Source organism: Biomphalaria glabrata, chromosome 9, assembly GCF_947242115.1.
Source record: "Biomphalaria glabrata chromosome 9, xgBioGlab47.1, whole genome shotgun sequence".
Taxonomy (NCBI): Eukaryota; Metazoa; Mollusca; class Gastropoda; family Planorbidae; genus Biomphalaria; species Biomphalaria glabrata.
This window is the reverse complement of record NC_074719.1, coordinates 17,383,204-17,403,302: the sequence shown is the minus strand read 5'-3', so window position 1 is coordinate 17,403,302 and position 20,099 is coordinate 17,383,204. Positions and strand designations below refer to the sequence as shown.

At 35.4% G+C, this 20,099-nt stretch overlaps 1 protein-coding gene and 2 non-coding genes across 4 annotated transcripts in view; 2 read left to right on the top strand and 1 right to left on the bottom strand.

Annotated features, from left to right (window-relative positions):
* Positions 1–20,099, bottom strand: part of LOC106068221 (A disintegrin and metalloproteinase with thrombospondin motifs 1-like) — a 40,690-nt gene that overhangs the window by 17,416 nt on the left and 3,175 nt on the right. For both annotated transcript variants that reach the window (XM_056040053.1, XM_056040054.1), the window contains exons 2-10: positions 15,833–15,896; positions 9,729–9,884; positions 6,404–6,561; positions 4,186–4,330; positions 3,886–4,076; positions 3,325–3,533; positions 2,895–3,041; positions 1,828–1,962; positions 928–1,060 (exon numbers count right to left, since the gene is read on the bottom strand). In XM_056040053.1, the coding sequence (XP_055896028.1) occupies positions 928–1,060; positions 1,828–1,962; positions 2,895–3,041; positions 3,325–3,533; positions 3,886–4,076; positions 4,186–4,330; positions 6,404–6,561; positions 9,729–9,884; positions 15,833–15,896 (1,338 nt within the window). The remainder of the gene's footprint in view (positions 1–927; positions 1,061–1,827; positions 1,963–2,894; positions 3,042–3,324; positions 3,534–3,885; positions 4,077–4,185; positions 4,331–6,403; positions 6,562–9,728; positions 9,885–15,832; positions 15,897–20,099) is intronic.
* Positions 6,091–6,162, top strand: Trnat-cgu (transfer RNA threonine (anticodon CGU)). Its single transcript has one exon. It is a non-coding gene; the product is annotated as a tRNA-Thr (tRNA).
* On the top strand, positions 9,491–9,562 carry Trnat-cgu (transfer RNA threonine (anticodon CGU)). The gene has a single exon. It is a non-coding gene; the product is annotated as a tRNA-Thr (tRNA).

The window sequence follows — 20,099 nt, the reverse complement described above, 5'->3', positions numbered from 1 at the left end:
AACAATTATAAGTTGAATTGGCTTTTATGCCGAAATATAAATTTATATCTTAAAGTGTAATATCTTATCATTGCATGTATCAGCAATAGGCCACAAGCTAGACCAGTAAGTGAGCAATGAGGCCCTACAGAAAACAGTCTCACCAGGGCACAACGAGAGTAGTCCTTCTTGTGCCAATTGGAGTTCACCTCAGCTCTCAGGCAGTGAAAGCTCTAGTTGAACCGTTATAAGTTTTCAGAATTATTTAATCATCATAAAATTAAATTTGGCTTACGTCTTTATATCGAGAAAATTGTTCCGAATGACGACAAAGAATAATTATTATTTTAATTCCACACACTACTTCACACAGCTTCAGCGGGATTCACGATTTGGATTCAGTAAGGAATTGAATTAATAAATTGACATTCATAAACATTTTGAGCAAGCTCCAAAAAAGTTTTTAGAAATATTCAACTAGGGCTAGGCAATACGAGATCTAGATTAATATCACTTAAGACACGCTTTAAAATAATCATTAAGATGAATTGATATTACACAAAAAAACTATATTTCTTTTTGCGCTTTTAAATAATAATCATAAAAAAAAATAATTTAATGTCTAGAGCGCTGTTAACAAACATGATGTAGGCTCAAGGCGTTGTGATAACATTACAAACATAATCACGACAGCTAAAATTATTAACTAATCTAATAAAGTTTTGAACAGATAGGTCTTAATGTTCATCTTGAATGTTGCTTTTAAATTGTTTGTACTCTGCTAGAAATGCAAAGCAAATGTTATGAAATCCTCTGATCCAATGCGTCTTGTTGTAATTTTAAAGCTTACAATTGTAAGCAGAATCATCGATTTCTACTCAGCCCAATAATATCGTTTTACTAAATCATCAATTGTATCAGTTCTAAAAAAAAAAATATGCAACCCACCGAGTGATTGTAGTATTTGGTACCGATCCAGAGACGACACTGGTCATCTGCGTCATACACTACACCTGGGAGATCTTTGGGCAGTTCCTCGTGGTGTGTAGGGACGTCGTTCAAACAAGATGCTCGACCAGATCTAGAAAGAGAAAACATTCTCAAAACTGCAAAAGTTTTCTAACGTCATAATTCATTCACAATTTACGTCAGTTTTTCTATATTTGAACATAAAGGCTCAGCTCACTTGTTATTCATCTACTCCTCAGTGACGTGTGCGTAAATCCATTGTCTCATAACAGAAGGAACAAGCAATAAGAAGTATAAATGCTGGTCGCGCCATACACTATATCCAGACTATAGCTCAACAATATCCAGACTATAGCCAAACTATCTAGTGTCTATAGGTGCATATGCTGGTCTTGGTATCATACCTACACCATATAGAGAACATGGATGCATGCGGTTTCAGAAGGAGACAGATGGAGGTCACTTACAAAGGCCGCGGGATACACATTTTAGACCAAAAGAAAATCCGCTGCCGAGGACAGACGTGGATGGCGAAAAGAAAATCTGAATCGACCACCGGCGGACAATGGTTATGCTTGCCCTGGATGTTGGCAAAATATGTAGGTCACAGCTGGGGCTGCGTAGCCACGGGGAATAGTGCACTCATTAATCTTCGAACGGACTCGAAGACAAGCCTTATTAGGTGCATATGCTGGTCCTTGTAACCTAGACTATCTAGTCTGTATAGATGCCTACGCCTGTCTTGGTTCTAAACCTAGAATAGTGTGAATTTGCGATCATATAATCATATAAAAAAAATGTTTCGCTTTAGTTTGAGCCCAGTGTGAAAAGATTACATTAAACGAGGATGTGTGTAATATACACTTAAGAGATACCTACCTGAGAAAGTTCAGAAATGATGCTTGGCTGCAAGATGACCATTTAAAACTGTCTGGTCCAGTGGCACCGGCAGAGGCCATGACATTTTTGCTGTCACTGCATGTATTCTGAGAACCATCGTGTGACAAGCCCAGTCTGTATAAAAAAAGATTTTATCGATCACTTCTTAGAAACCTTACTTCAAATAAAGCCTAAGATGTATAAGTCTGAGATCAATCAAATCTACTCAAGATACCAGTGTTAGTACTTCTCAATTTAATTGGACAGTAAATTACGAAGTTACAGTGTCTAGGATTTAAAAAAAAAATGTGAACGCAAATAGATTTCAAATGTGTTGTAGGCCCTAAATGTACGGCGTAGCAGAAACAAACAAAACAACACGCTATTGTATAATGGTTAAATAAAATAATACAAAAGTTGTATGAAGTGCTAATGTTTTATTCAAAATGTTGAAAACACATGATTGGTGAAATACATTTGTTTGTCCTGAAATGTATATTCAACTGTAGTCTTTCTTTAAGGATTCTATTTTTATGACCTATCCATCAGAACAAATCCCTTTCTGTGAAGTAATATCCTTGAATGAGCTTTTCATTTTCAAGTTGATATTCACCCGATCTTATTTCAGTCATTATGTACACATTAAAACCCATTTATTCTTCAAATACCCTTTACAATTACGGACATTTATTTCATAAAGCTAAACACAAATCGTACATCTTATCACCGCTCATTCATTAAAATAAAAAGGAAAATTAAATAGGCAACAACAAAAGGAACGAATTAAATAGTTAAATTTAAATTTAGGGGACATACGAGTCGGAAAGAAGGGAAAAAAGTTCTCCATTTAGACTAAATATTTTATATTATCTTAATAGTACTTAATTAAACAAATGAAAAAATTTAGTTTTTGACTTTATAACTTTACAGGTTGTCATGGAAACAATCCAAGATGGCCGCATAACAAACTATAATTAAAAGCTTATAACTCAAAAAATACTTAAGCTAACAGTTTGTAAGACATTGTAAACACAGAGCAAACACAAAACACTTCATCTTCAACTCACGTGTGACCAATCTCATGAGCTAATGTTAGACCTGTATCTATGCCAGTGTCCTCCACGTAGGCGCAGCGACTTCCTGCATTGCACACTCCACCAGCGTTGGCCAGCCCCACTGTAGAATGTCCACTGGCTCCGTGCTGGAGATCAACTCTGTCAACAAAACGTGTTGGACATTTTTTGTTCATAAAAATAGGTAGAAGCTCCTAAACTCAACTCAAACACCCATCCACATCATTAGCACACATCCACATCACATAACACCCATCCACATCATTAGCACACATCCACATCACATAACACCCATCCACATCATTAACACACATCCACATCATTTACCACCCATCCACATCATTAGCACACAGCACCTCCGCTGCATACTTAAAATACAATTTTAGAATACATAGAGTCACTATAAGTTGTGTATATGTTTTACCTAGTAAACAACACGGCGACATCATAATGTAAGGGGTCAGAGTCCAGTGCTGGGTTATCTCTCTCCTGCCATTCGCAGAAGCTCTTCAAGCCATACCGAGCTTCCTCCACTATCTCAAGGTCCGGTTGGTCATCTTGTAGGATTTTAATTTTAACTACAGAAAGGTGGAGAGTTTGGCCTAGACTTGGGTCCATGAATCTGGCTGCAGCCTAAGTTAACAAACAGTCCAGAATATTGTGTTGAAGAATAAGTACAGTTAAACAAATAATGACAATAACCTATATTTCAAAGTATTGTTAGCTTAGACTGCCTCTTTCAATAACATACGTGTGAATCTATTTTAATGGTGAAGAATGAAAGCGAAATGTATGTATTAAAAAGTAGAGTAAAAGCAACTTAAGATTACACTAAAATATATCAAATACTTAATAATAATTAACAAAATAATTAAACTCTGCATGGGAGATTGAACTTTATATTATTTTCTAAGATAAGCGGACTAACTTGCTAAACTAGATATTTTTTGTCGTAAACTATACTTGAACACTATTTCCAACTGACCACATTGGTGATGGCCAAAAGAAAGTTGTGAAGATCTGCTCCATGGGCGTGGTACAAAGTTTTATCAGCAACAAGCAGCAGCTCCATGAACAGCTCATCGGCGGATCTCTTCTTGGCGCTGTGAACAGAGATGCCTCCAGCTGATTTCTGCTGAGCTCCCCGTAAGATGGCGTCTTCAATATCAGCTACTCCTAAAGTTTAATAATATTTTTTAACATCAAAGAAATTAGATACTTCATATTGGGCACAGCCAGCGATTAGTGTTGAAGAAATCCTAAAAAAAAAACACATTAAATTTACCTTCACAAGCTTTACTCTGAGCAGATCTTTTAAACACAACGTGTGGATTGTCTCCTGCGCTTCTTCTAGCTCGGCTGGAGTGGTGTTCCTTGACTGGCTTGATGACCAGGTCATGGTCGTCTTCGGGAATGCTAATGATGCCATGCTGATCAAAATGTATTATATAAAAAGTGTTAATGACAACCTAAACCTGTAGAATAAAGGTTTCTATGTCAACAAACATTCCAGAAATACGGGCGGTCATGCTTCTAAAAATAAAATTAAGACCGATAAGTGTTACAATTATAGTATCTTACTTTCAAGAAACCACCAATAAAGACATTAACATAATTAAGTAACCTATAAATAGCCTCAGCTGCGTGCTTCTGGTAAATCCGTCTGGGAAAAAGACCATGAGTATAAAGTAAAGTTAGGGTTAGTCTATAAAACAAATGATGTAAAGATCATCTGCTCTGTGGCTCACGGTTTTCGAGAAAGTCATGTGGTCGGCACAACGACCTACTGACATTAAATTTCCACAACTAATGTCAAGTTAAATCAATTTGCGTGGACTCGAAATAAAAAATCCCAGTCTTCACCAGGATTCGAACCCGGGACCCTCCGGTTCGGAAGCCAGGCGCCTTGCCACTTAGCCGCCGCGACCAGTGGTAGGGGAACAAGAAAATCAGTCCAGACTTCCGATAAGCTACCACAGTGGCAAGTGATAGGGGTGCCTTACTGTTCACTCCAGACAATAATAACCTCGCCATTCTTCGTGGGAAAATGGAAAATGTGTTGCTTGCTGCAATTCATTATCACTTTAGATTAATTACCAAAAGACTTTATGTCCATGTTTTAACAAGTACAAATGCACGTAATACTGTTTCAAATAGCTCGAGATCTATCTCTTTCTTTAGAGGTAATTTTTTGTTTCCAATTAAAAGAATGATTCCGTAGAGAACTTTAAACAGGAGTACAGATACAATGCATGTCATTTTTGTGTAACTTAGAAGTTCTTGCTAATGGACAGTCAGGGAATACTAAAGATTTATTATTTACATTTTGAACATGAAAATGAGTATTGGGCTAGTTCTTAAAGGCACTCAAACTATTGATTGAAAGTTGGTGTAGGCCTACATGACTCAAATGTCGAATAGATTCAAAGGAGAGCAATAAAAAAATAGGCCCGGGGCTAGATAGTCTACTTTGTAATCAAACGCATTGTGTGAGCGTTGTTTTGTGTTTGTGCCGAATGGAGTATTCAAGTCTCTTCCTTCATCTCTTACTATCAAATAGCAATAGTCACATCACAGATAGATTCTATATGAGAGTGTTATGTCCAATCAAATAGCAATAGTCACATCACAGGTAGATTCTCTATGAGAGTGTTATGTCCAAAGCTGTGATAGGACTTACGTTGACAAAAGCGAAACGGTCAAGGAAGACACATGGAAATCAGTTTGACCTTATTTAAATCGGTCTCCATTCTGGCGGATCCTTCAGGCCTTCATTATTCCTGATTACAAGGAGAAAGTCTTTCCAGCGGTAAGCCAGAGTCGCTACTCAGAACGTGCTTTAAGACATACTCCCTAGGTGTCACATTTAGCTTTGAAGCTTTCTTTCCATTATTAATTTTATTATAGTCATTCCTCTTGGTTGTTTCCCTTGACTCTCACACACTCATTTATTGTTTTTGTTTTTTAAGTATTAAAATGCAATATTTTAATAATTTGAAGTATACCAAGTGATTCTAGACATATTTTGCTATCAAAATATGCAGTTTTTAAAAAATCGATATTTTTGTCCCATATCGACTATTTCATGACCCGTCGACCCCCTTAAATTAAATTCTACATGCCGGCATTACACCAAATTTCTTCCTAATGGCTAATTTTTTTAAAAGCTCTTGTTATTATGTTTATACCAGCCTCTGTGGCCAAGTGGTAAGGCGTCGGTCTCGTAAACCGAAGATCCAGGGTTCGATCCCCTGTGGAGGCATCATTTATTAATTGCTAAACAATTCTTTTTGTTATGAATAGACCTCGGGTGTAATATTGTTATTCTCTCTTTCTCTTTCTCTCTCTCTTGTAATAGTTGCCATGGAAATAAAAATACAATTTTACTTCATTCTTATTATTGTAATTTCATTTCCGATTGAGCAGAAATTGAATAATTTATTTTTATAAGGCTTTCATAGCTATTATGTAGTTTATAAGGTGAATCAAAAATGTATACTAACCAGTCCAGCACAAGTGGAAATGGCTACTGTAGACTGGTTATGAGATCTCGAATAGCCAGTGTAGAAACAGTCGCTATCTGATTTATCTGTTCCGGGGTTGGCCACAAGACAAGGGATAATCTGTTTGGTTCCGTTGAAGAACTTCTCTGCCACACAGCCTTCAAGTTGGCAAGAAAAACGTAACACGTATAGATTGGTTAATACACGTACAGTCATGATACACCAGTGATGCCCAACCTAATTCGACCTGCGGGCCATTTTAATTTTTGACACTCGTGTCGCGGGCCACATGACCGAAAAAGTAACAAAAATAAAAACAAAAATGAAATTGAATTTAAACTAATTTTATGAGAAACCCATGGATGTAGTACCTACATTAACTAATGGGATATTTGAATTTTTCAGGCGTCGGAAAATGGACTTACTTCTCTACTTCAAATGTGAGCAACATTTTAGCAAGTTTTCCCACCGACCCATTTTCTTGTCTCTTTGTGTTAAATATTCCCATCAATACAGCTATATTTGTTTCATAATGCTGTTCATATGCCGTTTAAACAGCCACACTTTCTTTATAAAACAAATATGTTGGCTTATTATCATGGTCCAAACAAAAAAAGTAAAGATCCGTGTCACTTTTTCTGTTACATTTTACATTAAAGTGTTCAATGTCGTGGTACCGATCCATTAGAACAAAGAGAGAGCCCTAACGTAGGTAAAGTTACATTTTTCAACCTTTTTTTTTTAGGCAGGAGGTGTGGGTGATTTCCTTAATTTTGTTTTGGTGTTTCGGCGGGCCGGATAGAACCACGTCGCGGGCCGGATCTGGCCCGCGTGGCGTACTTTGGGCATCACTGTGATACACATAGTCATAGGGAGTGATGAAATGCACACATAGTCATAGGGAGTGATGAAATGCACACATAGTCATAGGGAGTGATGAAATGCACACATAGTCATAGGGAGTGATGAAATGCACACATAGTCATAGGGAGTGATGAAATGCACACATAGTCATAGGGAGTGATGAAATGCACACATAGTCATAGGGAGTGATGAAATGCACACATAGTCATATGGAATGATGTCATGAAAAGAGTGATGTAATGATTTTTTTTAAAGGAGTGATTTAATGAAAGGAGAAATGTAATGAAAGGAGAAATGTAATGAAAGGAGCTATGTTATGTATAAAGTAATAGGGGGTGATATAATGACGGGAGAATTGTAGTGAAAGGAAAGGTGTAATGAAAGCAGTGATGTAATGAAGGGAGTGATGCAATGAAAGGAGTGATGTAGTGAGGGGAGTGATGCAATGAAAGGAGTGATGTAGTGAGGGGAGTGATGTAATGTTTTGATCAATATTGCAATGTTATAATATACTAAAAGTAATCTACTATTTTTTATTTAGTTTAAATTTAAATTTATGGCAAATGAATCTTAGAATCATTATTTCTTTTGACCATCAAAATTAAATCACCTCTTGAATATTATTTGCGAATATGCAGATCCGACAGGGATCCGATTTCGACGGGGGCCGCCTCTGAGTTTGTGTAACACAAACTCTCTTTGTAATCTTGTTTATTATTAGTTTAGATCTACTACGAACTAATTGATACAACTACGCTTGTTGTGTTTCTTTAAATTATATTTTATATTTTTCTTTGTACTTTTGAGGGGCCCCCGAAAGAGGAAAAGACGCTATTAGTTTTGTGCGAAATGTCTGTCCGTCCGTCCGTCCCGTTTAGATCTCGTAAACTAGAAGAGATATTGAAAATCCGACTTCACAATATTTTAGACCATTCAAAGTTCTGATGCAACGGCTACTTTTTTTTTCCTGAAAGCGAAAATTCTAATTTTTAAAATCAATTATGCAAGAAGTTTTTTATAAGAAAAAGCTAATTAGTATGCATTTTATGTTAGACCTAATTTAAAACAAATAGTAATCTTATAAACATCATTTTCGTGAACATATTTTCTATATAGCGGAATTTTTTTATTTTTTATTTTTTGAGGATTCGAATATGAGTTTGAGCCTTTTCAAAACAATTAACTAATTAGATCGTACCGAGGGTCCCGGGTTCGAATCCTGGTGAAGACTGGGATTTTCAACTTCTGAGTCTACCCAGCTCTAATGGGTACCTGACATTAGTTGGGGAAAAGCAAAGGCGGTTGGTCGTTGTGCTGACTACATGACACCCTCGTTAACCGTAGGCCATAAAAACAGATGAAATTTACATCATCTGCCCTATAGACCACAAACTAGTTAGGCCAGGTTCACATCTAACTTTACATTCACTTTCACGTATCCTTTGATCTGCGGGACGGTTGGGGCACTACACAAGATCTGTTAAACTTCTTTCTCCATTCTTATCTCTCATTTGTCTTTGATATAATTTCATTCGGATGTTCTTTCTGAAAATATTGAAGCCTACCTGGGTGGATCACTGGTCGTGCGGTTTGCGCGCTGGACTGTCGTTTGGATTTATCGACGATCGAAGGTTCAAACCCTGCCTGCTCCCATCCCCCGTCGTCCTGCGGGAGGTTTGGACTAGGAAGTAAACTATCTTCAACTCTGAAGGATATCCGAATTATGTAAAACATTTTACTTCGGGGGCCGATTTTGAGTTTGTGTTTCCACACAAACTGTCTTTTGTAACATTGTTTTTATTGTTTCAGAAGTTTTTCAAATACTTGATCATACTTACAAATCAAATATATCGCAGCTAAGTAAATAACTTTACTCTGTCATACTAGATTGATTTACATCCGTTTGTTAGTTCGCATGTTTTAAATATATTTATAACAAAACCCAATGGAAGTAAAAATATTTAAGAATGTAGTACATTTCAATTCTTACAGTCAACACCTTTTCTTTTTTCCATTTTTACAAAATGCCCTTGTGGCCCCTATTATCATGGGCTCTTTGAACTCCCTTCACGCCATTGCTGCCACGCTTCTGTGTATAATTATAAATTTGTACATCTCTATCCTAATGCCACTGTGTTTACAGCTCGTCACCACAACACATCATGCAATAAATTGAAGGCAGACTATTAAGTTAAAAGCACATTGCAAAACAGATACATGACAGCCTTCGTGGCCTAGTGGTAAGGCGTCGGTCTCGTAAACCGAAGATCCAGGGTTCAAGTCCCTGCGGAGGCCTTTATTTTTAGCTCTTCGCTAAAATAAATAATGTACTGACTTAAGCTTTTAAGAACTGAAATCATCTATGATCTCAAGGAAATTTATTTCATTATTCAGATGTTTTTGAAATGTGGTGGGTTTTTTTTCTTTGTAGAATGATGTTACTTAGCATATGTCAACTAACCTGGTGCAATAAGATCATTGTTGTGGTCTAAAATTAGCTCGTAAGTTTTCCCGAAAGCAGTCACATGATACTCAAGCCTGTCTTTTTTGGAGTAAACATCCCGGCGATGTCGACTTCCGGTGACTTGTTTGGGAGACGTGATGGTGTATTCTGGGACTGAGAAAGTCAAAAAAAATAATACACATTTGAAAGACATTCAAAAAGCTTAGAGACATAATATAATTTTCTGATCACACTAAGGGAATAAGCCTGATTCCTTTATCTCTTTTTTTCATTCTTTCTCTCAACTTTTATCTCTTTGGTGTTTTATAAATCTTTCTCACTTTGGGCTTCTCTCTCTCTCTCTCTCGTTTCACCCATATATCTTCCTTTTTTCTACTTATTTCTTTTCATTTATTTACCTTCTGCCTGTCTGCCTATCTATCTATCTATCTATCTATCTATCTATCTATCTATCTATCTATCTATCTATCTATCTATCTATCTATCTATCTATCTATCTGTATGTCTATCTATCTATCTATCTATCTATCTGTATGTCTATCTATCTATCTATCTATCTATCTATCTATCTATCTATCTATCTATCTATCTATCTATCTATCTATCTATCTATCTATCTATCTAACTACCTATCTATCTATCCAACTACCTATCTATCTATCTAACTATCTATCTATCTATCTATCTATCTATCTATCTATCTAACTATCTGTATGTCTGCCTGTCTTCCCGTACATTTGCTGCACGTTGTGACTGTACTGTATGTAAGATGGTGTGCTTGCTTTGACTTAGTGACTAACTCAGAAATACACGTACTAGCGAAAATCAAAATAGTATTCACTTAATATAAGCCTAAGTGAATGTGAATTTGCTTTCAAGTTTTTTGTTAGTTAGCCTCGACTTAGTCACTTGAGATTTCCTCAACCTTATGATTCATTCAACTATTTTGTTGTGCTTTCTAAAGATGTCACATCAATTCTCTTGAGACAGATATTAAGACGTTTGTCTTGTGGGCGTGTCCTTTCCTTCGATCTATTTATATTCATTTGATCTAGATAGGAGAGCTCCAGTACAAACAGACATTAGCACTACTTTCATAGGTTAGTGCTCTACAGACGACTATCCAACATTTACCAGCAACGTGATAAAAATGAAAATGTGATATAGATCTTTGTCTTTCTGTCCTGCGTCACCTTTTAGTTTTGTAATATCCTTGCACGTGATTTGATTTCTAAACTATCAATTTAACTGCAAAAAAACAACAACCTGGTAGGGGGTTTTAAACTAAAAAAAAAACCTTGACTTCGCTAGGGCAAGTGATGGTTTAGTATTAAAATCTCAACTAGAATAAACAAAATCAAAGCAAAAAATCAGTCACTAAATTCCGAACCCCCCCCCCCCTGCGGGGTGTGACCTAAAAATAGGATAGGTCATAAGACCAGTGACCTGTACTGTACTAGCAAGTTAGTCCAGTGGTACTTTGTGGTCCCAATTATATTATCTAGGCTAATAGCTATAGTCTCTAGATGTATAATACTACCGCGACAAACAAATAATAATTCTGAGATTTCAGTTACAACAAAAAAAAGGAGTTTATTTACAAACAAAAGGAAAAGATCATGAAAAATATAAATTGCAATAAAGGCTCACCAAAAGAAAATGACATAATGAAACTAAGCAAAGTAGCAAGACAGTTTCAGGTCAATATAATGAAAGGACCACCATCATAGAGGCACAATAATGTCTTATGCCGAAAAACCAAAAAGATGGTTTATAATAATACCATACATGCATTAACAATGAAATGACGTCATTCATGAGACATTTTATGTCAAAAACCAAAGCGAGGGTTTACATTAGTTTACAATAATATCATACATACATTAACTATGAAATGACGTCATTCTTGAGACACACTACTGTCTCGTATCTAAACAAAATATGTCTTTCAAAAAAAAAACATACAGAAGAGGATAAGAGACTAAGTAGACCTATACCATTTACATAAATCAATTTAGTACTAACAAATTGATAAAATCTACTTAGCTCATTATCGAAATACTCTTCCCACAACAGCGGCACACTCCTCTTGAGTAACACAACAATTGTACAACACAAGGATGAGTTAAACAGTATATAGATTTAATTCAAAATACACTGGTCAGTTGAAAGGCTCAAGAGAGAGTGGCGATCGTAAACAATTGACAGGGACTTAAATCAAGTCATAAAGGGGGCTAACTCTAATAAAAAAATAAAGGTAGCCACCCTTATTGTCCCTCTTGTCACACCTCCCCCCTTAAAAATGCTCTTGAGGGGAAATTATATGATGCACAAGGCATTCAAATTGTTTACAAAGAATACAGTTTTTTTCAAAACCCAAAAATTACATCAGCTCAATATTATCGTCCTTTGTCTATACAACACTTCTAATCCAAAGGAGAGGAAAAAGTCTGAGTAACATTATTTACAATACAAAAGTATCAGTAGACTGATTGTCTTCTACTGTATAATGTTATCTACACTCTTGACAGAGCGTCAGCAACTACATTCTCTTTCCCTTTTACATGTACAATATTTAGATCAAACGGTTGGAGAGTCAAACTCCATCTCAGGATCCGTTGATTCTTCCCCCTCATTTGGTTAATGAAAGTTAGGGGGTTATGATCTGTGTATACTGTTACAGGATACAGATTACTATTTACATAGTAGCTGAAATGAAGAACAGTTAAAACAAGACCCAGTGCTTCTTTTTCTACCACGCTATAGTGCATCTGATGCGACTTAAATTTTTGGGAAAAGAATGATATTGGGTGTTCATTGCCAGTTTCATCGGTTTGGGTCAAGACCGCACCCACCCCAGAGTCACATGCATCAACATGCAAAATGAGAGGTTTAGAATGGTCAATTGCTTTTAAAACTGGGGCTGTACTGAGAACACATTTCAGCTCTTCAAAAGCTCTTTGAGCAGAAGTGTTCCACTGAAATTTCCTTTTCCCTTTTAGGAGGTCAGTTAATGGGACAGCTATAACTGAATAATTACAACAAAGCTTACGATAGTATCCTGTCATACCTAAAAACCTTCTGACTTCCTTTAAAGATTTAGGTACAGGGTACTCTTGAATGGCTTCCACTTTAGCCTGAATAGGTTTAACTTTCCCGTTACCCACAATGTAGCCTAAATATTGTATTTCTGCTCTACAGAAATCACATTTGTTAAGGTTAATAGTAAGATTAGAGTTCTTCAGCTTTTGAAATAAAGTCCTTAGACAAGCCAGATGAGCATCAAAGTCATCATGGTATATGACTAAATCATCAAGATAGGCTGAACAGTTTGGGATGTCGGCAATAACTTTGTTCATCAACCTCTGGAAAGTAGCTGGAGCGTTTTTCATACCAAAAGGCATAACTTTGTACTGATATAGGCCATCTGAAGTGCAAAAGGCAGAAACTTGTTTCGCCTCCTCCGATAAAGGAACTTGCCAATACCCAGACAAGAGATCGACTTTTGTTACATAGGTGGCCTGTCCAACTCGATCAATTAAGTCATCAATGCGGGGAATTGGAAATGCATCTGCTTTGGTCACTAGATTCACCTTTCTATAGTCAGTACAGAATCTATATGTACCATCAGGTTTAGGTACCAACACGCATGGTGAGCTCCATGGGCTTTCACTTCTTTCTATAATGTTATTTTCCAGCATATAGTTTATCTCAGAAGCTAGGAATTGAGATTGGGCGAGAGGAAGTCTGTAAGGGTGTTGCTTCACTAGAGTTGCATCCCCTACATTAACTTCATGTATCACTAAGTTTGTCTGCTTTGGCACATCAGAAAACAGCTGCGGGTACGCTTCGATTAAATCACTGATTGCTTCCCTTTCTCGTTGACTAAGATGTTCTACTTTTTCTGACAACTTACACAGGGCTTCAGAATTTTTTATCTTAACTGTAGGGATTTCTTTGTCGAGAACGGTATCCACGTATACCTGGTTCTCTTTTCCCATGGGGACTGAACTCTTTACAATAGCTAGTGCAGTTGCCTGATCTGAGGATCTTTCGTGAAATTTCTTTAACCTGTTTATGTGACAACGAATTTTTCCTTTTCTCTTTCCAGGGACATGTACGGTGTAGTTGACATCACTTTCCTTGCCCACTACCTCGTATGGCCCATCATACCTTTTCTGAAGGGCATCACCTTCCGTTGCCGTTTCCACTAATACTTTGTCACCTATTTTAAACTGTCTTTGTTTGGACTTCTTGTCATAGATAGATTTGGATTTATTTTGGCTTTCTCTAAGATTGCTATAAGCAAAGTCATTAATTCTAAAAAGTTTGTCCCTTAGATTTCTAACATATACCCTCAAGTCTTTCGTTTCCTCTTGAGTTGGTATCCAGTTTTCTTTAATTATATTCAATGGACTTCGTACTGTGTGCCCAAACACAAGTTCAAATGGACTGAACCCTGTCGATTCTTGCTGGGCATCGCGTAGAGCAAACAGTAAGAAGTTAATGTTTTCATCCCAAGTGTTTGTCTCGGTCTCAGCGTACGTTCTCACCATGTTTTTCAGTGTTTGGTGAAAGCGTTCGATGGCACCCTGGCTTTCGGGATGATATGCCGTTGAAACCGAGTGTTCAATTCCCATCTGACGAAGTGCCTGTTGGAAGATGTCTGACATAAAATTGCTGCCTTGATCGGTCTGTATAACCTTTGGCAACCCGAACGTTGTGATAAATTTTGACAATGCTGTCACAATGGTTGTTGCCTTGATGTTTCTCAAAGGTACTGCCTCTGGATAGCGCGTAGTCTTGCACATTATGGTAAGAAGGTACTGGTTCCCTCGTTTTGACCTTGGCAATGGACCAACACAGTCCATAAGGATGTGTGAAAATGGTTCTTTTGGTGTTATATTCTCTTGAAGAGGCGCTTTTGGAGGCGATTGATTAGGCTTTCCCGTGATTTGGCAGGCATGACATGATCTGCAGTACTCAGCTATTTCTCTGTTAATGCCTGGCCAGTAGAAATGTTTGTATATGCGTCGCCGTGTTTTGTCAATCCCTAAGTGTCCGGACATAGGGATGTCATGACCAAGCCTTAATATATATCCCGGACGAGCCCCCATGTGACCTAAAAATAGGATAGGTCATAAGACCAGTGACCTGTACTGTACTAGCAAGTTAGTCCAGTGGTACTTTGTGGTCCCAATTATATTATCTAGGCTAATAGCTATAGCCTCTAGATGTATAATACTACCGCGACAAACAAATAATAATTCTGAGATTTCAGTTACAACAAAAAAAAAGGAGTTTATTTACAAACAAAAGGAAAAGATCATGAAAAAATATAAATTGCAATAAAGGCTCACCAAAAGAAAATGACATAATGAAACTAAGAAAAGTAGCAAGACAGTTTCAGGTCAATATAATGAAAGGACCACCATCATAGAGGCACAATAATGTCTTATGCCGAAAAACCAAAAAGATGGTTTATAATAATACCATACATGCATTAACAATGAAATGACGTCATTCATGAGACATTTTATGTCAAAAACCAAAGCAAGGGTTTACATTAGTTTACAATAATATCATACATACATTAACTATGAAATGACGTCATTCTTGCGACACACTACTGTCTCGTATCTAAACAAAATATGTCTTTCAAAAAAAAAAACATACAGAAGAGGATAAGAGACTAAGTAGACCTATACCATTTACATAAATCAATTTAGTACTAACAAATTGATAAAATCTACTTAGCTCATTATCGAAATACTCTTCCCACAACAGCGGCACACTCCTCTTGAGTAACACAACAATTGTACAACACAAGGATGAGTTAAACAGTATATAGATTTAATTCAAAATACACTGGTCAGTTGAAAGGCTCAAGAGAGAGTGGCGATCGTAAACAATTGACAGGGACTTAAATCAAGTCATAAAGGGGGCTAACTCTAATAAAAAAATAAAGGTAGCCACCCTTATTGTCCCTCTTGTCACACGGGGGAATTTCATTTCGGGGGGGGGGGGGAGGGGAATTGAACTTCCCCCCCCCCCGGCTACTCCCATGGGTCTAGGTGTGCTATAACAAAAAAAAAAGTTACCTTCGTGTTTGTTCTTGGTTCCAAAGTAATGCAAAAGGTCGGCAGGTGGCAGCAGGTGATGGAACTAGATCAGGAAAGATTATTGGATTGAGCTAAAGTTTAAAGTAAGTATCTTGTTTCTACATCTACTTTTGGATTGAGTTAAAGTTGACAGTGAGTATCTTGTTTCTACATCTACTTTTGGATTGAGTTAAAGTTTAAATTAAGTATCTTGTTTCTACATCTCCTTTTGGATTGAGTTAAAGTTTAAAGTAAGTATCTTGTTTCTACATCTACTTTTGGATTGAGTTAAAGTTGACTGTGAGTATCTTTTTTCTACATCTACTTTTGGATTGAGTTAAAGTTTAAAGTAAGTATCTTGTTTCTACATCTACTTTTGGATTGAGTTAAAGTTGACAGTAAGTATCTTGTTTCTACATCTACTTTTGGATTGAGTTAAAGTTGACAGTAAGTATCTTGTTTCTACATCTACTTTTGGATTGAGTTAAAGTTGACAGTGAGTATCTTGTTTCTACATCTACTTTTGGATCGAGTTAAAGTTTAAAGTGAGTATCTTGTTTCTACATCTACTTTTGGATTGAGTTAAAGTTTAAAGTGAGTATCTTTTTTCTACATCTACTTTTGGATTGAGTTAAAGTTTAAAGTAAGTATCTTGTTTCTACATCTACTTTTGGATTGAGTTAAAGTTTAAAGTGAGTATCTTGTTTCTACATCTACTTTTGGATTGAGTTAAAGTTTAAAGTAAGTATCTTGTTTCTACATCTACTTTTGGATTGAGTTAAAGTTTAAAGTAAGTATCTTGTTTCTACATCTACTTTTGGATTGAGTTAAAATTTAAAGTAAGTATCTTGTTTCTACATCTACTTTTGGATTGAGTTAAAGTTGACAGTGAGTATCTTGTTTCTACATCTACTTTTGGATTGAGTTAAAGTTTAAAGTAAGTATCTTGTTTCTACATCTACTTTTGGATTGAGTTAAAGTTGACAGTGAGTATCTTGTTTCTACATCTACTTTTGGATTGAGTTAAAGTTGACAGTGAGTATCTTGTTTCTACATCTACTTTTGGATTGAGTAAAAGTTTAAAGTAAGTATCTTGTTTCTACATCTACTTTTGGATTGAGTTAAAGTTGACAGTGAGTATCTTGTTTCTACATCTACTTTTGGATTGAGTTAAAGTTGACAGTGAGTATCTTGTTTCTACATCTACTTTTGGATTGAGTTAAAGTTGATAGTGAGTATCTTGTTTCTACATCTACTTTTAGATTGAGTTAAAGTTTAAAGTAAGTATCTTGTTTCTACATCTACTTTTGGATTGAGTTAAAGTTGACAGTGAGTATCTTGTTTCTACATTTACTTTTGGATTGAGTTAAAGTTGACAGTGAGTATCTTGTTTCTACATCTACTTTTGGATTGAGTTAAAGTTTAAAGTAAGTATCTTGTTTCTACATCTACTTTTGGATTGAGTTAAAGTTGACAGTAAGTATCTTGTTTCTACATCTACTTTTGGATTGAGTTAAAGTTGACAGTGAGTATCTTGTTTCTACATCTACTTTTGGATTGAGTTAAAGTTTAAAGTAAGTATCTTGTTTCTACATCTACTTTTGGATTGAGTTAAAGTTTAAAGTGAGTATCTTGTTTCTACATCTACTTTTTGATTGAGTTAAAGTTTAAAGTGAGTATCTTTTTTCTACATCTACTTTTGGATTGAGTTAAAGTTTAAAGTAAGTATCTTGTTTCTACATCTTATTTTGGATTGAGTTAAAGTTTAAATTGAGTATCTTGTTTCTACATCTACTTTTGGATTGAGTTAAAGTTTAAAGTAAGTATCTTGTTTCTACATCTACTTTTGGATTGAGTTAAAGTTGACAGTGAGTATCTTGTTTCTACATCTACTTTTGGATTGAGTTAAAGTTTAAATTAAGTATCTTGTTTCTACATCTCCTTTTGGATTGAGTTAAAGTTTAAAGTAAGTATCTTGTTTCTACATCTACTTTTGGATTGAGTTAAAGTTGACTGTGAGTATCTTGTTTCTACATCTAGTTTTGGATTGAGTTAAAGTTTAAAGTAAGTATCTTGTTTCTACATCTACTTTTGGATTGAGTTAAAGTTGACAGTGAGTATCTTGTTTCTACATCTACTTTTGGATTGAGTTAAAGTTTAAAGTAAGTATCTTGTTTCTACATCTACTTTTGGATTGAGTTCAAGTTGACAGTGAGTATCTTGTTTCTACATCTACTTTTGGATTGAGTTCAAGCTGACAGTGAGTATCTTGTTTCTACATCTACTTTTGGATTGAGTTAAAGTTTAAAGTAAGTATCTTGTTTCTACATCTACTTTTGGATTGAGCTAAAGTTTAAAGTAAGTATCTTGTTTCTACATCTACTTTTGGATTGAGTTAAAGTTGACAGTGAGTATCTTGTTTCTACATCTACTTTTGGATTGAGTTAAAGTTTAAATTAAGTATCTTGTTTCTACATCTCCTTTTGGATTGAGTTAAAGTTTAAAGTAAGTATCTTGTTTCTACATCTACTTTTGGATTGAGTTAAAGTTGACTGTGAGTATCTTGTTTCTACATCTACTTTTGGATTGAGTTAAAGTTGACAGTGAGTATCTTGTTTCTACATCTACTTTTGGATTGAGTTAAAGTTGATAGTGAGTATCTTGTTTCTACATCTACTTTTAGATTGAGTTAAAGTTTAAAGTAAGTATCTTGTTTCTACATCTACTTTTGGATTGAGTTAAAGTTGACAGTGAGTATCTTGTTTCTACATTTACTTTTGGATTGAGTTAAAGTTGACAGTGAGTATCTTGTTTCTACATCTACTTTTGGATTGAGTTAAAGTTTAAAGTAAGTATCTTGTTTCTACATCTACTTTTGGATTGAGTTAAAGTTGACAGTAAGTATCTTGTTTCTACATCTACTTTTGGATTGAGTTAAAGTTGACAGTGAGTATCTTGTTTCTACATCTACTTTTGGATTGAGTTAAAGTTTAAAGTAAGTATCTTGTTTCTACATCTACTTTTGGATTGAGTTAAAGTTTAAAGTGAGTATCTTGTTTCTACATCTACTTTTTGATTGAGTTAAAGTTTAAAGTGAGTATCTTTTTTCTACATCTACTTTTGGATTGAGTTAAAGTTTAAAGTAAGTATCTTGTTTCTACATCTTATTTTGGATTGAGTTAAAGTTTAAATTGAGTATCTTGTTTCTACATCTACTTTTGGATTGAGTTAAAGTTTAAAGTAAGTATCTTGTTTCTACATCTACTTTTGGATTGAGTTAAAGTTGACAGTGAGTATCTTGTTTCTACATCTACTTTTGGATTGAGTTAAAGTTTAAATTAAGTATCTTGTTTCTACATCTCCTTTTGGATTGAGTTAAAGTTGACAGTGAGTATCTTGTTTCTACATCTACTTTTGGATTGAGTTAAAGTTGACTGTGAGTATCTTGTTTCTACATCTAGTTTTGGATTGAGTTAAAGTTTAAAGTAAGTATCTTGTTTCTACATCTACTTTTGGATTGAGTTAAAGTTGACAGTGAGTATCTTGTTTCTACATCTACTTTTGGATTGAGTTAAAGTTTAAAGTAAGTATCTTGTTTCTACATCTACTTTTGGATTGAGTTCAAGTTGACAGTGAGTATCTTGTTTCTACATCTACTTTTGGATTGAGTTCAAGCTGACAGTGAGTATCTTGTTTCTACATCTACTTTTGGATTGAGTTAAAGTTTAAAGTAAGTATCTTGTTTCTACATCTACTTTTGGATTGAGCTAAAGTTTAAAGTAAGTATCTTGTTTCTACATCTACTTTTGGATTGAGTTAAAGTTGACAGTGAGTATCTTGTTTCTACATCTACTTTTGGATTGAGTTAAAGTTTAAATTAAGTATCTTGTTTCTACATCTCCTTTTGGATTGAGTTAAAGTTTAAAGTAAGTATCTTGTTTCTACATCTACTTTTGGATTGAGTTAAAGTTGACTGTGAGTATCTTGTTTCTACATCTAGTTTTGGATTGAGTTAAAGTTTAAAGTAAGTATCTTGTTTCTACATCTACTTTTGGATTGAGTTAAAGTTGACAGTGAGTATCTTGTTTCTACATCTACTTTTGGATTGAGTTAAAGTTTAAAGTAAGTATCTTGTTTCTACATCTACTTTTGGATTGAGTTCAAGTTGACAGTGAGTATCTTGTTTCTACATCTACTTTTGGATTGAGTTCAAGTTGACAGTGAGTATCTTGTTTCTACATCTACTTTTGGATTGAGTTAAAGTTTA